At 41.7% G+C, this 21278-nt stretch overlaps 2 protein-coding genes across 4 annotated transcripts; both read left to right on the top strand.

The window, feature by feature from the left end:
- The first annotated feature begins 688 nt into the window (after window positions 1-688).
- Window positions 689-7690, top strand: prkg1l (protein kinase cGMP-dependent 1, like). 2 transcript variants are annotated; one of them, XM_040155691.1, is made up of 19 exons: window positions 689-878; window positions 987-1110; window positions 1325-1491; window positions 2077-2190; window positions 3764-3869; window positions 4117-4180; window positions 4428-4505; window positions 4703-4797; window positions 5003-5068; window positions 5210-5287; window positions 5389-5485; window positions 5580-5719; window positions 5856-5945; window positions 6160-6301; window positions 6399-6562; window positions 6663-6785; window positions 7082-7144; window positions 7239-7305; window positions 7416-7690. In XM_040155691.1, the coding sequence occupies exons 1-19, from the start codon at window positions 689-691 to the stop codon at window positions 7497-7499; spliced, it is 2052 nt and encodes a 683-aa protein (XP_040011625.1). In that variant the 3' UTR covers window positions 7500-7690. The 2 variants fall into 2 exon arrangements, with proteins under 2 accessions (XP_040011625.1, XP_040011624.1); XM_040155690.1 differs by having other exon boundaries at window positions 689-923; window positions 996-1110.
- An 801-nt stretch (window positions 7691-8491) lies between these two features.
- Window positions 8492-20662, top strand: acsl2 (acyl-CoA synthetase long chain family member 2). Of its 2 annotated transcripts, XM_040154348.1 has the most exons (21): window positions 8508-8605; window positions 11624-11678; window positions 14234-14484; window positions 14579-14693; window positions 15098-15162; window positions 15248-15349; window positions 15723-15822; window positions 16878-17056; window positions 17172-17204; window positions 17411-17462; window positions 17619-17692; window positions 18012-18089; window positions 18177-18311; window positions 18390-18524; window positions 19180-19348; window positions 19454-19542; window positions 19629-19745; window positions 19847-19990; window positions 20097-20198; window positions 20297-20368; window positions 20461-20662. In XM_040154348.1, exons 3-21 carry the CDS (start codon window positions 14236-14238, stop codon window positions 20599-20601), a joined length of 2151 nt encoding a protein of 716 aa, XP_040010282.1. In that variant the 5' UTR covers window positions 8508-8605; window positions 11624-11678; window positions 14234-14235; the 3' UTR covers window positions 20602-20662. The 2 variants fall into 2 exon arrangements, with proteins under 2 accessions (XP_040010281.1, XP_040010282.1); XM_040154347.1 differs by lacking the exon at window positions 11624-11678 and having other exon boundaries at window positions 8492-8605.
- The last annotated feature ends 616 nt before the right edge of the window (window positions 20663-21278 follow it).

Below are 21278 nucleotides of genomic sequence, written 5' to 3'. Positions count from 1 at the left end.
TCCTTGAATTGTTTTTTCATTAAAATGTGGGAGAGAAAGACCAATGGGAAAATGGACTGCATAAACATACTGTGACTATAATGCATTTGCACATGTATGCTACCCTTGGAAATCAAATCATGCATTGCAAGAAGGACTGCAAGCTCATGGTGCAAAGTAAGGTTATAGTCTGTTTTATTGCATGGGAAACTGTGTCATTGGATTAGACTTGAGCAGCTCCCCATTCAGCCTCCTGAAAAATAATGTCATCAAGCAAGTGGCAATAAGCCTCTCTATCTATCTATCTATCTATCTATCTATCTATCTATCTATCTATCTATCTATCTATCTATCTATCTCTCTATCTATCTATCTATCTATCTATGCATCTATCTATCTATCCATCTATCTATCTATCTATATTAAGTAATAACTGGGATATTAATACAGAAGCATACAACATACTCTCCCATGTATGCTATTGAATGAATCCAAGCCAAAGCCATTAGCCCTTAGTGATTCTCCTTTATATTATTAATATTAATTTAAATAATCACAGGAAAATATGCACATTAATTAGAGAAGAACTGTCAAGCTTTGAGATTAGCTGTAGTTGCACCCACTCTCTTTGTGTATGTACACTATGTGTATGTTTGTGCGTAGAAGGAGATATGTTTTGCTGTATTTTGACACCTGGTGTTTGCAGGTAATGGGTACACTTCGGGACCTCCAGTTTGCCCTGCAACTAAAGATTGAGGAGCTTCGCCAGAGGGACACACTTATAGATGAGTTAGAGCTGGAGTTGGACACAAAAGATGAACTTATTCGGAGACTACAGGAAGAACTGGATCGCTACAGAGCCACCGTCTGCCTCCCAGGACCCTCTGCAGTCAGTGCAGGTGCAGAACATGCTACTTTTTTGTCATATTTTAAAGCATCAACAGGTAGCACAAGCCCTAAACCTGAGCTAAAATTCTGACTTATTGTGGGGTTTTTTTATTCTGTAGCTTGCTCAGCTCAACTTGAGGACAGGCAGAGAGCCAAAAGGAAGACAGTCATTTCTGACCCCTTCAGTCTGGACCCGGTGACTCTCGCCATGGTTTCACAAAGAAGCTTTGACAAAAGCCAGGAGTAAGAGCACTCAGTGTTCCCTCAGCTCCCACCTGCTCTAACTGAAAAGTTGGTTTCTCAAATGTTCAAAGCTCACCCATCTGCTTTCCTCATGACTCAGAATCAATGTGTTTCTCTACTCATTTTATAACACTGTAGCCTGTGACACTGCACTCAAGGCATATAATAACGTGCCCTTAAATGTTTCATCAGTATCCCGCCTTCATGCCCTCAGGTCTCAGAGGCTGATTCAGGCAGCATTTTTGAAAAATGACTTGTTGAAGAACCTTGACGAACGAGAAATCCGAGCCCTCATAGCCTGCATGTATCCCACCACCATCAATCAAGGCTGCTATGTCATTCAGGAGGGGACCAGCGGGGGTCATGCTTATGTTTTAGAAGGTAATTCATTTTTTTCTCACAACTGCTGACATTAATCATACCTGAGGATATTTATTCACACTTCCTTGAGATGACAGGGGCTTAAGAGCAGTCCGATGAAATGATATATTTTATCATATCTTTGTATATCAGTTTTCTTACTGCTGGCTCACAATTGCCTGCTTTCTTGCTTGAGCAAGGAAAGAGGAGGCACTTGGTGGAATAACAAGTGACCTCCATTGATGTTTTGTATTGAAATGTCAACTTCAGCCTGAATGGACTAGAGCGAAGAGTTTCTGTTTTTCTTTGGTTGCAGAGTTCATCCGTGCTTGATTGTCCTCAGGAATCTTGGTTGCATTTGTAATGTGACAGCTAATGGAGTGTGGCTGCGCCCTATTTTTCTCACCTCATCCTAACCAGTGAGGTGGTGGCCTGGCCTGGCTCAGAAGTGATGGCGTATCTGTTGTTCAGGCAGTACATCTCAGGCAGTGAACGGTTCTTGACAGTCCCCGTTCATTTTCTGATGCAAAAACACATGCATGTACGACTCTATGTATTGTGTGCGTACATGCTATATTTCTTAACTGACTGTGTGTTTGTTAACAGAAGGGAGGATGGAGGTGACAAGAGACGGACTGAAGCTGCTCACAATTGAGCCAGAAGACGTGTTTGGAGAGCTGGCTCTCCTCTACAACTGCACCCACACCTACTCTGTCTCAGGTATCAAAGCCTGGTGTTGGCTTCTGGGTTTTATATCTGCATACAGATATCACTGTCACACCAAAACATTGATGGAGTTTTACTGAGATTAATTTTTTTTTTTTTGGGGGGGGGGTTAATGAATAATTGTTCTTTAAGAGATTTGTCACAAGCGGGCAGATTTCCTAGCAGTGGTCTTACACAGAAGATGTCTGTGGAACATAAAAATCAAAGACCTTTTGAGATCTAAGACAACACTACAGCTTCAAAATATTTTCTCAGAGATGTGGGTATTTTAAAGGGTTTTCTGCTTTATCGCATAACCCAGCTGTCTGTCTGCCATATCTCCCCCCTGCAACCCAGCATGCATTAACCGAATTTTTACAAACATTTACAAATAACGTTTTCAGAGATAGTTGGCATTCAGTTCACTCTTCTCTGTGCTGGACCATAACCTGTCATATATACCTTTCTGGTTTAAGAATTTGAGATATTCCTTAGAAATTAGAAAGCATGCAATTATTTCCCTCCCGCATCTGATCACAGAGTCGTGTGAGATAACTTTCTCAGCCATTGCTTCATGCATCTGACCAGGTTTCACAGATAAATAGTGTGTGGAAAAAAGCCAGAATCAGTTTAAGTTGAAAAATCTGTTTATTTGCCTTGTTTGGTCCCTAAGCATCTCATTCCCTTTATACTGCTTTCTTTATCTGGTGACCAGTTGACACTATATGATTGCTCTCCGATAGCAATGCTCAGCTCATGTCTCAGTCTGTTGTCCTTTGTTCCGTGTCCATTTCTGTCAGCCCTTCGCTGTGGCTTTCTTCAGGGCCCCTTGTGTTTATCTCCTTCCTGACCTGAAATTACTTTTTTTTTTAATCCATTGTTGCCATCTGAGACCGTCAGTAAGGTTTTTGCTTTGTGGTCTCTTTCATTGTGACACTGATAGGAATGCAGGTGATGGCAGGGTGTCATCATCAGGTCATTGAAGTTGATGGTGGCAAAGCATATAGTGAAGAAAATGTCAGAAAATCTTCCTTTTAGACTAGAATTTCACTTTTTAAAAATACTCTGAACAGGATTCAGAAGCACGTAAAAAGCAATGGCCTTGAAGTGTCATATGGTGCTAAAGTGAAAACTGATGGGGTATATCCAAATGGGGAAGATATCACGGCTGTACCAAATTATCAGATGCTGGATCTAATGAGATGATCTAGAGGACATCTACTTCCATTTGCACGAAGATTCATTGAACCAATCAATATGAGTCATTACAACAACTCTTTCAAGCTCTATTATAAGGAAAGAGGGTAATTATGGCTAAGGAAACCAGATTTGATTCATATTCAAAGTCCTTTGTAAGGAAAATGAGGAGTAATGCTTCTATTTATTCTACTTGCTAAGCATTTATAATGCAGTCCGGACCTGCTTTCTGTCTACTGTCCAGGCTGTAGCTGATGATCCTTCATTGTACATCCACATTCATTACAAAGCTGTTTCAATACCTGCTTCTTGATTATGCTCTACCTGAGCTCCAATGTCAGTGACACAACCTTTCACAAACCTATCACTTTCTCTGTCTTTTGATCTGCAGCACAAACGGACAGCAAGCTGTGGGTTATTGACTGCAAGAGCTACCAGGCCACACTTATACAGAGTGGTCTCACCAGCCTTTCTCATTCAATGGGACTGCTTAGCAGGTGAACAGCAGAAAGATACACTTGATTTGATACGGAACAGGCCAGAAAGTTGCTTTGTACTCTAATGCCTTCCACACAATATCACCAGGGTCATGTTGCTTGCAAGCACAAACACAGTGCTGCATTTAGGCCTTTAACACTTATCAAAATATCAACATTCCTATGACACGTTTCTGATATGCTTAAGAACCTAGAAAAGGTGGAAAAATGACATCAAACCCTTTTGCAAACCTGTGTGTGTCTACAGCGTTCCCTTCCTGCAGTCATTGCCAGAGGATGTCATCATGAAAATATCTGATCTCATGGAGGAGGTACAGATGAAGTTCTCAAAATCTGAAGCGCGGTATTTTGTAGCCGTCACTTGTTTTGCGAACAGAAACCAGCCAATAGATTATGCATACAGACAGAGGGAATGTGTGTAAACATGCTTGTTTACGGATGGTCCCCCTGCATTTCCTACTTTCAGCTTCCTTCGTGTTGCATCAGTTAATAAGCAGGTGAATGCTTCCCACAAAATGACTTTCCACTGTTTGCTCGTCTGTCATTTGTCTTCCATAGACACACTACACTGAGGGAGACTACATTATTCGACAAGGGGCCACGGGAGACACCTTTTATATCATTAGCAAAGGCCAGGTAAAGTTTTATGCTCTTTGCTTGCTGCACAGATGAAATGAGGCTTTCAGAGTAAAAGATTTGGAGTGTGGAGAACAAAATGTCAGCGCAGCTTTAAAAATTGTTTTATGATGGCGATAACTGACTTTGCAGCTTTTTTCTACTTTACTCTCCAGCACCACCTCTTTTTCATTACCTCTCTACCTTGGATTTGCCAGGTGAAAGTGACGGAAAAGAAGCCAGGGCAAGAAGAGCAGATAGTCCTTTCTAAGCTCTCTGAGAAACATTGGTTTGGAGAAAAAGCTCTGCTGGGGTAAGAGGAAGGAAATGATGCACTTTCAGAAGATGCTGTAAAAGAAATTATGCATAGTTTTCAGCAGCTTTTATGAAAACAGCACATGATGGTAAAAAGGGACATTTGTGCCTGCAAGGTATCAATGATTTTCTTTTTAAATTGTGTGCTTTGCATTGAATGACATTATGATTTTCTTGTTGTACTTTCTTGACTCTGTCTTTAGAGAGGACATTCGGACGGTGAATGTGGTCGCTGCTGGGGCAGTTACATGCTTGGTAATAGACAGACAGTAAGTGGATGCTTTGTGATTAGAAAATGACCTGCATGCAAAACGTACCTGTTTCGGTCGCTGCACTACACTCTAATTTGGTCATGAATTGTTGTGCTTATCGAGAGATTTGGAGAATATTCACATGCTTCTGTGTTTCAGGACCTTCAAAGACATCATCGATGGGCTGGTATTTGACGGCAGTCATGAGGTGCAGCAAAGTCATGAATACAAAGTCGAGTGAGCAGCATTAAAATAATAATTTCTATAAGCATTTACATGTTATTTGCACCCACAGAAAACACAAGATATCATCTCACCCTGGTTTTCCTTGTGAGCAGGCCAGACGAGGATTGTACACTCCTCTCATCTTCCACCTTAAGTGATTTCCACATTATTTGCACTCTAGCAGCTGGGGAGTTTGGTCACGTAGACCTGGTAAGGGTTGCTCTTACCATGTGATCACTGTGCTGCTGCCTACTGGAGATTCCATGTTTCTCTAATGTAATGTATTGATTTTCAACCCTGTCAGGTACAAGTAAAGACCAACATCAAGTGTCTTTTTGCCATGAGGGTCCTTAAGAAGAAGCTGATCCTCAGCAACGGTCAACGAGAGCACATCCTGAGAGAATTGCACATCCTAATGGAGGCACATTGTCCATTCCTAGTCAGGTGTCTTTTTGTTGCTTGTTTCTTTTTTTGTTTTGTTTTTTTAACAGTTATCTAATTAGGATTTGTTTGATTACATAATGTGTTAATGACTAAAAAAAAGATCTTTAACATGTTCTTGTATTTGTATCAATCACAGGCTACATAAAACCTTTAGAGCCCCTGAGTGCCTGTACATTTTGACAGAGGCTTGTCTTGGTGGGGATTTATGTAGTCTACTTAAAGATAAGTAAGTATTTTTGGACTAAAGGAAATTAAGATTCAAGGCACTTTTTGCCATCACTGATAAAATATTTAAAATGCTACCACTGTGTTTTTAGCCAACCTTTCATCACAGTTCAGTTTTAAGACTGACCAGGGTCTGATGTTTTACATCTGTCTGCATCACACATTTGTAGTGTTGGCTGTGATGTTTCAATCAGCACTTCTGCACACTGTTTCAGAGGACATTTGGACGAATGCAGCAGCAGGTTCTACACGGCTTGTGTTGTTGAGGCCTTGACCTTTCTTCACCGTGGAGGCGTCATCTATAGAGACGTCAAGCCTGAAAATGTTGTTCTGGATGAGCATGGTTATGCAAAACTGGTGCTACAATTGGTTACAAACCTAAGTCCACATTTTGAGTATTCTGTTGAATTCTACCAAAGGTAACCGTAAATGTACTGATATCTTCGTTTTGTAGATTGGCTCCAGATGTCTAAAGAAGGTTGAGGTTGGTAAGAAAACCTGGACATTCTGCGGTACACTGGGCTATATGGCACCTGAGATCATCTTGAACAAAGGCCACAGTGTATCTACAGACTTCTGGTCACTGGGGGTTTTTGTGTTTGAACTGCTGAGTGGTGGGTAAGTTTTACAGTTCTGTGCAGCCCAGCAGGGCTTCTTAGGCTCAATTCTTGAGTTGTAGATTAAGGTGATAGAGATGGGTTCTTGTCTTCCTCTCCAGGCTCCCATTCAGCGGCTCTGACCCGATGAAGATTCTCACTGCAACCATTCGTGGCATCGATCAGATCGACTTCCCGAAAAACATCAGCAAAAGTGCCTCCAGTTTCATAAAGAAACTGTGCAGGTGTTGTAGTTATGACCTGCTAGACATCATGAATTATTATTATAAAGTTGATTACAATTTTCTAGTTAATTTGTTGCCCCTTTTCTGACATAAAAACCATCCTCCATCCATCCACCTTTGTGTAATATATTTCCCCTCTTCCAGCCTCAACACAATGAAACAGATAGGAGCAAATTAAGAAATGATGCAGGTTTATTGGACACAACCTGTGCTGTGACACCACCTTTTGGTGGTAATCTGATTATTAATTCACAGTTTATTTATTAGTGTGTTCTCTTTCGCTCTCCATCACCAAGGAGCAATCCCTCAGAGAGAGTGGGCAGTCTGAGAAATGAGGCCAAGGACATTCAGAAGCACAAGTAAGGCGACAGATTTATTGCACTGGAGAAAAACACTGAGGCCAGTGCTTGCAAAACATGGTTTTATAGGTTGTGATGCTCTGTTTTTATTCAGATGGTTTGAAGGATTCAACTGGGATGGACTTTGTAAAAGAACATTAAACCCACCAGTTGTTCCCAAAGTAAGACACTTTGAGTTTGGAATATTTTTTTTTGTTTTATGGTAACTCGAGTAGTGCTAGATACTAGATTAGTACTAGATTTTTTTTTTTCCTCTTACACTGTATTTCAGGTCAAGCATCCCTTGGACAGCAGTGCATGTGGCCATTACACTGAGGACTTGGTGGAGCTGTGCACAAACTGGGATGATTTCTGAAGCTGTCCGCTGCGACCTGAGGAGAAAAAAGCCTGCCAGACAACACTTCATGGCTTTCAGGTTTAGTCCTCATAAATAATTGACTGCTCTCAGTCTTACTGCCATCAAGAATTAATTGTATTTTCAGACAAGATTTTTTTTCCCACAGTATCAGTGGTTGCAGATATTGCCTGATAAATGAACCAGGCTGCCTACTGTGTTGAGCTGAGACTGTCTTTGATGTAGAACCTCTATAGATTTATAAACAGTTCAGTGATGTTACTGCAGTTGAATGTAACTCAATAAACAAATAAGCTGCATCAGGTGGTCTCTGCCTTTCTCTTGAAACTGAAACCTCAACGCGAGTTTTACTTTTTTGGGGGGATTGTTCAGTTATTCTGTCAGTATTTGATCTCTCCCTCAAATACATGCATACAATTAAGGGGTGACGTCAGAGTCGGCGCACTCTTGTAGAAAAGCGTCAAGCCGCAGAAAGGGAGAAAACAATTACAGGAAGCTATGTGATTTTATCTTCAAAATAAAGTAACTGAATTACATTGTTTTAAATTATTGTTACCTTGCCAGCATATCGAGAACAGACTATATTTGTTACACGGAATGTGACAAAGTGTGATATTGCATGGTGTGGCTTGACAAAAGGATGCTTCATAATTGTTTTGCCTTGTAGTTAAAAAGTAAATGACAAATGGAAAGGAGGAAATACCAAATGGGCAAACAAAAAAAAAACAACCCATCTAATTTGCAATATATAGCCTGTTTTGTTTTATTATATTTTTTCCCTCTAAATGTCAGTTCTTTTCCCTCCTTAAGTTCCTTTTTTTTGCTATAACGTTTGAAATGACCTGTGAAGTAATTATGGAATGAAATAACCTAATTATTCTCTTTTTTCAGTCTTCTAGGTGAACTTCTCCGCTTGAAATCTCAAACTTAACTTGGATGCGCACGCTGCTGCCATAACTCGTGGTTTTATTTTGAAGGTTTCTGACAGGATATGGATATGTATTGTCTCTGGCTTGGCGATTGGGCAGAATTCGATGGCTCTGCTACTGAAGTAGTCACCGAAGAGCGCAGTCTGAGGAAAAATTGGAGATCTGCGTTTTACTAAGGTGAGCCCCGCTTGGTCTTTCTTTGTTCACTGGGATTTTTCCCCCCCGTCTGTTCAGCTCAAATCCGGTCTAAAAATGAGAAAAGTTTGACTGCAGCCCGCTGAGTTTCCAGGCTACCGGGCTGAGGGGTTGTTGAAGTCTGAGGAGCACAGTGAAGATGAATCATCATCCCGTGAACACACTGTTGCATGGAGTTAAAAAAAAAAAAAAAAAAAAAAAAATCACTTTTGTCTCTCAGGGATGCAGTGATGAGATCGAGGGAAGTGATTCGCACCTACAACGGCTCCTCTATGTGGGGTTTCTTCTGTGAAGTTTGCCTTTGCTCAACTGAGGCTTTAACTTATTTTGACCTCATGGTGCTTCTCTCCTACTGCAGGGTAGTAGGGGTAGTCTCTGTACCATTACTATATGGTGCAGACACCTCAAGTTCTATAGATATTTTTGCAGTGTGCTTTCAAATTCTTTCAAAGAAGTGGGTGCACTTACTGCATGTGTAACTGTCAACTTAAGCACAGTGTTGTGGAATTTTGTCCCTGGTCTAAGCTGGGGATAATTGTGGTTGGAGAGTGTTTCAGCCCTGAAATGTAGGTTTTCTGACATTCTTCTTGTCTGATGTCCTCATCTTGTGCCGGCTCTGCTTTGTGTTTGTCTTGCCCAGGTCTTGTTTTAACCTGCATTGTCTAGGTATTTTGGGGCGTGCAACATGTATGAAGTTGTCCACATGGCCAAATGCCAGCTCTCCGGAAATTTTCTGTGAGTGTTTGACAGTTACAGAGAACAGTATGGCAGCTGAGGCTTGGGTGCCCAGCCCTTGCAGGGCTGGATGATCTGCCCTGGAGCACAGAAACTGATTCAAACAGTGACCTGTGAGAAGGGGTGCCCGAAAAGCTAAATAGTGGAAGATTACCATTGCATAATGATGTTTGAACCTGGAGCTACCTAGTCTTATGAATCTGAAAATGAGGGAAAAAAATGCACAAATATTGCTTTGCCTGTGAGAATCCTGATTGGTTTCAAGTGAGTTTGGGACCATGGGAGACTCATGACCGACCTGTGGAAAGTGAAGGTGCTTTCTACGTGCAGGATGCGTGGTCTTTCTCATTTATTCTCCGCCTCCTTCCTCCTTGACAAGAAAGAACGTCACTGTGACCAAGTGTGTGTCTGTGTTCTTCACGCTTCATTTGGGAATCACAGCCGGAAAACACCCCCGAGTTTCACTCTTTCTCTCTTGCTGGTTTCCCCCCGCTGCCCGGCCAGCCTCACGTGTCCCCCCTCCCCCCAACTCTCTCCTCATCTCCCCTTGATCAGACCATTCAGTTATCTGGGCACATGGAAAGTGTGCAAAGTTCATTGCTGCTGGTCTGGGTACAAAACGCTATCCCCTCTCTCTGCCATAAACTGCCCCCCCCCATCGCCTCCTGTAGTTTTCTGGGTCAGGGGGAAGCATTCCCCAGCATTGCTCCCATCAACACAGAGGCCCTGTAGGCTACTGTATAGAGCTTTTTCTCATTCAGGGACTTATTCTGTGTGAGATCTTGGCTTTGTGGGGAAGAATATTACTCAACTCTGGCGCTACTAGTAGACTAGATCTGAATTCTAAGTTTAATTTAACAGGAAGATGGCGAAAACTTCACCCTCTCACTTGAAGAACATCACTAATGTCAGTCCTTCTCTGTCTGCCTGTGAAAAGAAGAAAAATTCTGCGTACATTTGTTGAAACAGCCTTGACGGCTCTGTCGTTTGACCAAAAAGCCTTAAAAAATCATTTAAAACTTGAACAGATTCTGGCTGCCAGAGTTTTAAATAGAGCAAGAAGCTGAGTTCACTTTTCGTCCACTTTTATATTCCCTGCACTGGCTCCTTTTTATTTGTTAATACAAGTAGACTCTACCTGACTGTGTTAATGATGTTGCCAAAATATATTCCTGACAACTGACATTGTACTTCTTACTGTACCCAAGACATACCAAAAGCTTATGGTGAAGTTACCTTAACTACCTTCATTAATGCAAAACATTAACTCTACATCAACTCTCAAATTATACATTTAAGCCCCGATTTTACCCCAGACGAGGTCGCTCTTTTACCATTAATACTTTTAAAAATAAAATGCAGAACATTCATTCATTCTTTAATCTCCCATTTTTAATGTCACTAATTTTTCACCTGTAGTTGTTCCCTTTATGCGAGGCTCTTTGCCTTTTAATGCATCCAAAGTGCAGCGCACATATAATGTCTGGCAGTTCAGTTTCATTAAATCTAGAGTTAAAACTGATTATATTGCCAGATCTTTCCCAAAACCAGTTCTTTGGTTTCTGTTCGTGCTCGTTCCACATCCCGTGTTGCTCCCTTGTTTTCATCACAGATTATACTGTAGTTCTGAATATTTTCTGTGCCCTCAGCTCTGTCTCTACATGTCAGCAGCAGTAAATGTAAACAGAGGTGCAGACTGCCTCAGGCATGTAACATGTTACATGTCTGCTGTCCACCTGTGAACCTGCGTTCTGCTTTTTTATGGCATTTTCTCTGCATGCCCTTAGCAGGACATCAGTTTATTTCCATATTTACATCATTTGCACCAAACATAAATTTAATCTTCTCCACACTCCACTTGATGTTGCGTGATCCCTCACAAACACATCTCTGTCATGTGTGTCCTGTTATGCAGTCAGACCTATTAATATAAATTCAGGCGCGAACTGCTGGAACACCCAGCCCCCCCCCAGCAGGGATGGGCACAGGCTGTGAAAGTGCATTGGTGCTTGTGTCCCCCCAGTATATTTTCACATGTGTGTGCCATTTTCCTTTCTCTCACGGCTTCCAGGGAGTAAAAGCTGGGAGCACAATGGTCCCTGTCTGGGCCTTGACAATAGCCATTATGAATGGGAGTGAGAGAGGAGGGAGCGGTGTCGAGAGACAGAAGGGGGCTACTGGAGGTTCTCTTTGCAGCGGACTGTCGTTTATTTTTTGGATGTGTGACATGTCATAAAGCGTTTTGCTTTCCATTTATTTACCCAGTGAAAGGACCCAAGGGGATCACAAGCTGCTTTGTTATTCTGGCAGGTGTAAAGTGGTAAGTGAGCAGCTTTAATTCACATAAATTGATGCTTAGAGTAGCTTAGAAATCCATTGAAGACGTGTGGCATCGCTTTGCCCACGTATGGAAGGGAAGCAGCGCAGGATGGGCCCGGTTAAAGGGGAGGGAGGGGTATGATATCACTCCTTATCCCCTCTCCTATTGGGTACTGGGGGAGAAAGTGGGTGAGAGGTTGAGGGGTGTTTGGGGAGGGGAGTGAATGTGGGAAAGGAGAGATTTATTCAGTGAGGTGAATTCCTTGGTTTGTCAGTGGGGGTTAAATGAGCAGTTTCAGGGAGACGTGCAGTTTTACAGTTTGCACGTGAGTGAACACTGTCGGACTTTGTTTTGAGGCTGTACATCGTTCTCAAATTGCCTTTCGCCTCCCTGTTTGTCCCTTTTTCATTCAGTTTTGATATGAACAATAAAGTCTCTGGCAGGGACGCATGGGGGTGGATTTACCCGGTCCTCCCCCTCACCCTATCTCACCACCAGCCCCTCGCTACTGTACGTACCCCGAGTTTCTCGCTCCCTGTTGGATGAAAGAGTGGCACAACATGCCTGAGAGTAACCCCGGTGCCTGTTTCTGTTAAGCCAATGGTTGTTACTTCCTGGTGTCTCTCCACTCCTCCCACCCACCACCCTCCCCTGTACACGGCTCAGGCCTTTTCTTCTCTTCTTCTCTCTCTGTGTGCGGTGCCAAGCCTGTGAGCCAGTGTGATTCAGTCTTTTAACCAGACTCATCAGACTGGTATTTTACAGTTTCAGGAGTGGAATAAAGTTTTTAATGACCTTTGTCTGTTTGTTTTTGTTTCATTCTGTGTTAAAGGTAGAGTGTGTGTGCATGATAAGAGTTTACTGTGAGTCAGGGGGATGTTTACAGGTAAATCACTGGAAACCTCGTTAGTGATTTTACTCATTTAGTGGGAAAATGATCAATTTGTTTTGATACAGTTTTAGTGAGTTTATTTTATTGAATAGAAAATTCTGAAATAATGTATTTACAATTGAATAACTTGTAGTGAAATCAAATCTATCCTCCTATTTTAAAATGCATTAAACCAGAGCTGCTCATTGGTATTAGCGAAATCTAAATATATTATATAAACATACACTACTGGTCAAAGGTTTTAGAACAACTCGATTTTTCCAGTTGTTACTGAAATTGACATTGCGAAATGTCTCTGTGTTTCTGAAATTAAAGTGTAGCACAAATAAATAACAAAGTTTGTTTTTTTTTTAAAGAAAAGGAAGCATGGAATCTTAAATCCTAAATTTGAATCTAAATTTTTGACTCATTCAGCAGCCAAATGCACTCCTGCTGTTCTTTCTACAATGGAAATTAAACATTGTTTAGAAAATTCATCCTGACACTGTTGCCCAAGTTCCCATGAATGTGTTGCACTTGCACGTTGCTTTGCTTTCACCTTCTTGGGGTTTAAGTCTGGAGACTCTGCTGCTCTTCCATCATATGAAGCCACTGTCTAGTTCTTTTCCTCTAATGTTCTGGGCCATCATCTTGCTATAGGATGAACCTCTGACCAACCAGTCTGTCTTCCTTTGTTACTTGCCTTTTTCTCACCACTCTGATAGCAATATAATGCACTACTTCCTGCAGTATAGTATTGGCCTAATAATGCATCAGAGGGTGTAGAAACCCAGTTTGTTCCAACACTGCCTTTGAACAGACAGCGGCTTTATAAGTAGCTAACAAAAGTTGGGGGTCCTGTGGGAATTGTTTGCATTAACTTTCAAGGCTTCATTTACTTCCATTGCTGCAGGAAAGCTGTAAGTTAAACACTTTCTTAATCCCTGAAAAAGGCCTGTTTTCTATGAAATTGACCACTTACCTTTGTACCATTTAAGGTTATTGGAGGTTACTGGACATTTTTTACTGATAAAAGTAGTTCTGTAATGATAAGTAAATTAATGAATTAGCTGATCAACAGAAAATTAATTGGCATCAGTTTTGATCAACTAATCCTTTACACTAAGTCATTTATCGAAAAAATTGTCAAATATTTGCTGGTTCCAGCTTCTAAAATGTGAAAATTAGCTGCTTTTTCCCCCTTTTTTATATTATTGTTAATTGAAAATCTTTACAATTTGGACTGTTGGGTAGAGAATACTTTTCTTGGACCTTTTTACAGACTAAACAATCAATGGATTGAAAAAACAATAACCAGATTAGTCATTAATGAAAAAATCATTATGCAGTCATAGATATGAGTATCTATCACAATCAGTGCTACTGCTGTTCAAGAAAGTTACAAAGTGCATCATAGGAAAGGAAAGAGAGGATGATAAAAGCAATTCAAAGACAACAAAGTAATGAATTTATCAGATAAAAGTCCAGAAGATAACACAAAAACGATACACATTAGAACACTGGGACACTGAATCTGTCTCTCGCTACATGTTCATCGTTGTGGTTTATCGTCATTTTTTTTTTTTTTTTTTTAACTGCAGCACAAAGAAACTTTTGTGAGGCTAATGCACCACGTATTTTCCTTCTGTTTCACTGGATTCTTTTTGCTGTCCTCTTCTCTCAGCTATGCATTTCCAGGAGTGGTTACGGTCACTTCGCTCCAACGCGGGACTCAAAGGTTCTGAATCAGAGGACTTCTGGAGTCTTCTGCCGTCTCTGCCCCTGTCCTCCTTCTCCCTGTCCTCCCTGTCTCTGTCGCCCTCCTCTCTGCTAGGTTTAGGAGCCCTGGCCTCCCTCACTGCATACTGGCTGGCGACCCGTCCGCGACCCATGCGTCCCCCCTGTGATCTGCAAGCCCAGTCTGTAGCTGTAAACGTGAGTGGATCACAGTCACTTTAGTCTTGTGTAAAGGGCATATGTCATTACCGAAGGAGTGTTTTAAGGTGTGTGATAGTGGTGTCTGCCGTAGGGAGATCCCAGCTGCAGGCGATCGGCTCTTCTCAAAGATGACTCGCTGCTTGATTTTTACTACGATGATACCAGGACGGCCTACGACATGTTCCAGAGAGGCCTGAAGATATCAGGTGATGACAGTGGAAACTTTCACAACACATTTCATTTAACTTTATCCTAAATTTGATTGTGTAATCAAAGCTGACATTTGGTAGGATTTCAAGCAACAGCACTGGTTTCCAGGTACAGTTAGTGTGTGGGCAAATGGACCAAATGAACATCTCTACAACCAAAATTAATTTACTGGTAAAATTTCAAAGTAAAACTTATATGTTATACACTCACATTTATATAAATGACACTGAAGTGCACATAAAGACTGATGAAGTATGTTTTATAATTAGTTTACCTAATTAATTAACATGAGAACTGTAATAGTTCTGATTATTCAGTCCCTAGTTAAAAAAAGAAAGATATCGCAGACACCTTGCTGTAAATCCTGCATATGTTTAAACCGCTGTCTTGTGTCCTTCAGGAAATGGCCCGTGCCTCGGCTCCAGGAAGCCGGGCCAGCCCTACCAGTGGATCTCCTACACTGAGGTCTGGCATATTTTAGCACTTATCCTCCAGTCATCAAAGCTCTTCTGCGTCGCTGTCAATTGACTCTGGGTCTTTGCTCCTTCAGGTGGCCGAGCAGGCGCGGGTGCTGGGCTCCGGGCTGTTGGCTAAAGGCTGCCAGCCGACCCCGCAGCAGTTTGTTGGGATATTTGCACAAAACAGACCAGAGGTATGAACTCATCGCTGTTTTCTAGTGTGAAATTTGTTCCCACATTGGCTGGTTACCTGTGAGCTTTAGCATCGATTGGGTAACTCCTAAGTCATACATCGTTGTTGCCTCTAAACAGCCCTATAGTTCAAAATGATATTTCTCCTGGCTAGACCCTAATAAATTTTCTGCTCCATCAGACCAGTCTACACAGCGGGTGGTTTTTTTTTTTTTAATTTTTAATGTGGTTTTGTAGATATGAAATGCATGTAATGTAGACCCTAATGCACAAGTCTCTAATGATTAGATATCTGACTCAACAAGTACGCAGCAATGAGTCAAGACTGGAAAATGAGTCTAACAGTGCTGCTCTGTCTCCCTCTACTGGTCACAGTGGATAATCTCAGAGCTGGCCTGCTACACTTACTCCATGGCGGTGGTGCCTCTGTACGACACACTGGGGCTGGAGGCCATGGTCCACATACTCAACCTGGGTGAGAAAACCTTCCTGTAGAAATAAAAAAAAAAAACATAGCTGATGAGATTTTATGATTATTTAAAGCGATAGTTCACCACAAAATGCAACCCTCGTTGTTATTATTGGCCTGCCAGCCTCCTATATCATATTATTATATGATTGAAGAATGCAAGACCATTGTCGTGGTCAATACACAGTGACCCTTCTCCGAGAATATTGTTTTGGAGACTGAGGGAGACATGCAAAATGTGTACGTATTTGTAACTCACATCTAAGAGAGAATTATATATGCTTGGTGTTGGAAACAGCCGCTGAATAAGTACTCAGACTCTTTACTTCAGCTCAAGAATTTGTAATTTGTATTTGTAGTACATATAAACATACTTCATTAGGAGTAAAATTTCTGCTCTCACAATCCTACTTAAGTAAAAGTACAGAAATATTATGAGCTATATGTACTAAAAAATAAACGTGCTGGTTCTGCAGAAAAATGGGGGTGATATATATGTATTCTTGTTTGTTTTTAAAAAAACAAACTCTTTTCTAATCTGTGTTCTTTGTTAAAATTGGATTATTTCACCTACTTTGATCTCCCAATTTGAGAGGGAAAATCACTCTTTGCTAATATCTGATAGACCCTTTTTTTGTAAGGGGATAAAACCCATACAGGTTATAAAAAACTGGTTCAATTTTTATCAATGTGTTGCAATTTATAAACTCATATGTTTTTAATGGAAAATCTGGCTCTGCAAAGTAACAAGTTACTGTAGCTTTCAGATGCACAGTTTCTGAGTGAAGTAGAAATCAAGTCGCAGAAAATAGCAATATAAGTATAATTCTTGAGTAAATGTACTAACTCACTTTTCATAATTACTGTATATTGTACTTAAAACTGCATTTGTATATAGTAGATAGATAGCAGTAGATAGTACTTTATACTGTATATATTATTCTAATTATTTAATTTGACCTATGCATCAGTTCTTTTACTTCTGCTGCTTTGACACTTGAAATTTTCCTGCGTGGGATCAGTTAAGTTTATCCCATCTGTGTGTCACGGCGAATTCCTAGCGGAGATCTCTCTGGTGATCTGTGACCGCGAGGAGAAGGCAGCGTCTCTGTTAGAGAACAAGGAGAAAGGCGTAACTCCGAAGCTGTCCTGCCTGGTTCTCTTTAACAATTTCAGTGAAGCCTTGGTGGAGAGGGCGAAGACCTGCGAGGTGGAGGTTTTGAAACTGGAGCAGCTCATGGTGAGCAGGGTGGAAGCACTAAATCCCTATAATGCAGAGTCATTTAAATTTCCCCCCTTTAATCAATGCTGATGTGCAAATTGATATGAAAAACTCCTCTTTGTCCACATCTTAGGACCTGGGAAGGCAGAACCTCAAAGATCCTGTGGTGAGTATATGGTCTCTCAGCTGCTGTATCACCGCATCAAACTGGTTCCAGTAAATAGCTGATCCCCCTCTAAATGCTAGGTTTACAGTTTTATCGTTGCCCCTGTCCCATAAGATATCATTAACACTCACTTGTAAACAGGGCTTAAATTAAGAGTGGAGGAAGCCCGTTGTCATATTCTCATATTTTATTGCTGCCTGCTGTAGCCGCCCCAGCCCCAGGATCTGGCCGTGGTTTGCTTCACCAGTGGAACCACAGGTATCGTCTGATCTCTCAAGTCTCTCCCTAATTATCCTTGACTCACATCATTAGAGAAGTGTCCTTCAGTGCCCACTACCAACCTCTCTCTATGGCACCGCTGTAGTTTCCTTTGCTGTGCAGAACACTGCAATAATGTCTTGTTTATTTATCCAGGGAAACCCAAGGGAGCCATGATCACCCACGGCAACATCGCCTCCAACACTTCCTCTGTCATTAAGATCCTGGAGGTCTGTCTACACTTCCACCTCCTTGTCTAATTGAGAACAGCCTCACAGCATCCATCAGTTCCCATCTGCTTGTGTTTCTGTATGTCAAAGCTATCCCTCTCCCTGCTGTGTCTAATGGTATGATTAATTGGGTGTTTGATGGCCCCTGTCACAACGAGGTACTTTAACTAATTGCCCCGGTATGAAGATTCAGCTATCTAACTGCTGTTGAAAAAGCTGTAAAGCGCATATGATTGCCTGCGAGGCTTCACCGTGTGCCGCTGCCTGAACTTTATCTCTCCCTGGTGCTTTGCTCATATTATTTCTCGTCTTCTCTCAGGGTTCGTTTGTGATCCAGCAAGAGGATGTGTCGATCTCATACCTGCCTCTTGCCCACATGTTTGAGAGGATGATTCAGGTAGTTGATCCTCTTCTCCGACGTTTATTTTTTTCTTCTTCTTCTTCTTGTGTGTAAGCCCTAAAATGAAGTCTATGTCTGTCACAGGTCTCTATGTTCTGCCATGGGGCCAGAGTAGGATTCTACCAAGGGGACATTTCCCTTCTAATGGACGACATTAAAACTCTCAAACCTACCTTCTTTCCCGTTGTGCCTCGATTACTCAATCGCATCTATGACAAGGTCAGCAAATATATTCAGATCAGTGATGTTTTAAACCTTGTTTTATGTTCATGTCCGATTTTTCTGATTTCCGTAAAGATTCTGGGTTCTGTGACCTCTCCATTGCGACGGGCTTTGCTTCACTACGCTGTGAGGAGAAAGCAGGCGGAGCTCAGCAGCGGGGTTGTACGTAATAACAGTCTGTGGGACAAACTGGTGTTCAACAGGATTCAGGTCAGTTGCTGAAAGCTCCACTTTAATGCTGCCTGGATCATGTCTTCCCATGCTGTTGCTGTTCCTTTGCTTTAGAACTACATCTCTCATTGCTTTGTGGTGCTGTACATTCATGTATGGTTTGCTCACCCTTATGTTTGGCCTCTTCAGGGATCAGAAATCAACCCCAAAAAACAAAAAAAATCTTTTTGTTTTCTTTAACTACACATTCAGTCTTCAATGACATATTTTCTGTTAATCTAGGACTTTACAGTTGTCACTACTTATGTTTGGTAATACTTAACACAGCGGTAACAGCAGCCGTGCAAATAGTGTGTGTATGTATATATGTGTGTGTGTATGTGTATGTATTTATGTGTATAGATAGATATAGATATATAGAGAGATGTAACAATAACAAATTTGTATCCAAAATGTACGAGAGAAGCACAGCTATTCCAACAATGAGCGCCAAAATCACCCAGAGCATATTGGCCCTGTGGGAGGATATTGGAGAAGCGCGCACACGGGCAAACAAGAACTGAAAGATTCTAGCTTGTTATGGTCAGTGCAGATGGGAAATATGACCAAGGTTGGAAGTGGTTAAAATGAAAGCACAGTACGATTGCGTTTGAGCCACTTTACATGAACGCTGCGTGTACTACGTCTGTTTCAGGCCAGTTTGGGAGGTAATTTACGGTTTGCCCTGACTGCTTCAGCACCCATCTCCCCCACGGTGCTGTCCTTCCTCAGAGCCACTCTGGGCTGTCTGATATTCGAGGGTTATGGTCAGACAGAGTGCACTGCAGGCTGCACTTTCTCTATGCCGGGAGACTGGAGCGCAGGTAAGAAACCATCTGATTCTTCACTTTTGCTCTTTCAGTTGCTTGTGCTTTTGTGCCCATGCTTGCTACTCGTGTCCTCAGCAGGTATGTTTTTGTGTCTGTCAGGTCATGTTGGTGCTCCTTTACCCTGTGCCATGGTGAAGCTGGTTGACATCCCTGACATGAACTACTATGCTAAGAATGGAGAGGGAGAGGTGAGTCTGAAGATGCAATCATACTGTACATATTACCAGACAGTTTGCCGCCTGCTGACACTTCTCGTGGCATTGTCCTGCATTAGATCTGCATCCGTGGCCCCAGTGTGTTTAGAGGCTACCTGAGGGACCCAGAGAGGACGGCTGAGGCCTTGGACAGTGACGGCTGGCTGCACAGTGGGGATGTAGGCCAGTGGCTTCCTGTAAGATCAGACAGAACAATCAGCCAATGATTGACACACATATAATCACCTAATTTCCTGCGAGTGAGGAAAAAGTGTGTGCTACATTTCTCTTCTGCCAGAACGGGACACTACGCATCATTGATAGAAAGAAGCACATCTTCAAGTTGTCCCAGGGGGAGTACATTGCTCCGGAGAAGATAGAAAATGTCTACACGCGTTGTGTTCCTGTGCTCCAGGTGTTCGTGCATGGAGATAGTTTACAGGTACAATGCTGATACGATATGATTCCTATTCATTTGATCTATATAGAAATCTTTTGCCTAGATATGACTTAAATGTTTAATTTTCTCTTGTATTTCATGTTACCAGTCTTATCTCATAGGCATAGTTGTGCCTGACCTCGAGGTGTTTGTTGACTGGGCTAAAGAGCGGGGATTTGTGGGGTCCTATGAAGAGCTGTGCCAGAATCCTGTATGTCAAATCTCCAAATTTCGAAACATCTCTTTAATATCACTACTTTACACTACTGTATGCATTCTAAAAAAAATGTACATCCTGTCTACCAACAGGATGTAAAGAATGCAGTGTTAGAGGACATGAAAGCCGTGGGGAAGGAAGCAGGGCTGAAATCCTTTGAACAAGTGAGCAGTCTCTGCTGACAGTTAAAGTTTACAAGCTACAAAGCTCCCAGTACCGACTGGTTATTTTGTGTCGCGTCTTTTCCTCCTTTCAGGTGAAGGACCTTCACTTGCATCCGGAGATGTTTAGCGTCGCCAATGGCCTTCTCACACCCACCCTGAAAAGCAGACGCGCTGACATCCGCAGAGTCTTTCAGGAACAGATATCAAGCATGTACAGCACAACAGCCATTTAAAAGACTCTACTCAGTAATTCACACACAGCACCCAAGGGTTAGTGGTGTCCAATAAGGGGGGGAAAAAAAAGGAGAGGGACCCTTGAGGGAGGGGGGGGGGGGATGAAAATCTTAAACGTCCAGCAGTGCCTCATCTAAAATATGTAATTGGATATATTTTGGAATATTGGTATTTTGCTTCAAAGAAGTTTGAATTCACGTCCACCTCTTGCACATACAGTGTGTGTAATGTATTAACTCTTCACATGAAAAATAACACAGAATGGGACCAAACCATTTTTTCGGTTTTTTTGTTCCAGTATAAGTTTTCATTATCATTAATTCAGTTGTGTGATTCAATGGGAGATTTTACTGTTATGTAAATTATTATGTAGTTGTAGAGAGAAGAATCACCGAAGTTTTTAGGAAGCAACCTGCAGACACAATAAGTTAGATATTTTAAGTATGCTACCCTGTTCTTTTCCTGAGCAAGGATTTTTTTAAAGGGACACTGTACTTGTGAGGCTGTTACAACTTGAATTAATTGTAGGTTTGTATTTTAAGGTTTATGGGTCACCATGATGTAAGCTTTTCATGAACAGCCTTTCTTAGCTCAATGGTCTTGCATTTTTCTAATTGGTTCTGAAGGATTTCATTAAACCCAGCGGGAGCATGTAATCTTTCCCCCGAAGTTAAAC

The sequence above is a fragment of the Xiphias gladius genome, chromosome 19, assembly GCF_016859285.1.
Source record: "Xiphias gladius isolate SHS-SW01 ecotype Sanya breed wild chromosome 19, ASM1685928v1, whole genome shotgun sequence".
NCBI lineage: Eukaryota > Metazoa > Chordata > Actinopteri > Istiophoriformes > Xiphiidae > Xiphias > Xiphias gladius.
The sequence above is the reverse complement of the archived record's forward strand: the minus strand, read 5'-3'. Positions and strand labels throughout refer to the sequence as shown.

Excerpts from the sequence above, each read along its gene's own strand:
- prkg1l (XM_040155690.1), top strand. The coding sequence starts at position 689 with ATGGGTACACTTCGGGACCTCCAGTTTGCCCTGCAACTAAAGATTGAG. Across the intron at positions 4,798-5,002 it reads GGAGAAAAAGCTCTGCTGGG|AGAGGACATTCGGACGGTGA; the intron begins GTAAGAGGAAGG and ends CTCTGTCTTTAG. Across the intron at positions 5,486-5,579 it reads AGTTTGGTCACGTAGACCTG|GTACAAGTAAAGACCAACAT; the intron begins GTAAGGGTTGCT and ends CAACCCTGTCAG.
- acsl2 (XM_040154347.1), top strand. The coding sequence starts at position 14,236 with ATGCATTTCCAGGAGTGGTTACGGTCACTTCGCTCCAACGCGGGACTC. Across the intron at positions 18,090-18,176 it reads TGTTTGAGAGGATGATTCAG|GTCTCTATGTTCTGCCATGG; the intron begins GTAGTTGATCCT and ends TGTCTGTCACAG. Across the intron at positions 20,199-20,296 it reads AAGAGCTGTGCCAGAATCCT|GATGTAAAGAATGCAGTGTT; the intron begins GTATGTCAAATC and ends GTCTACCAACAG.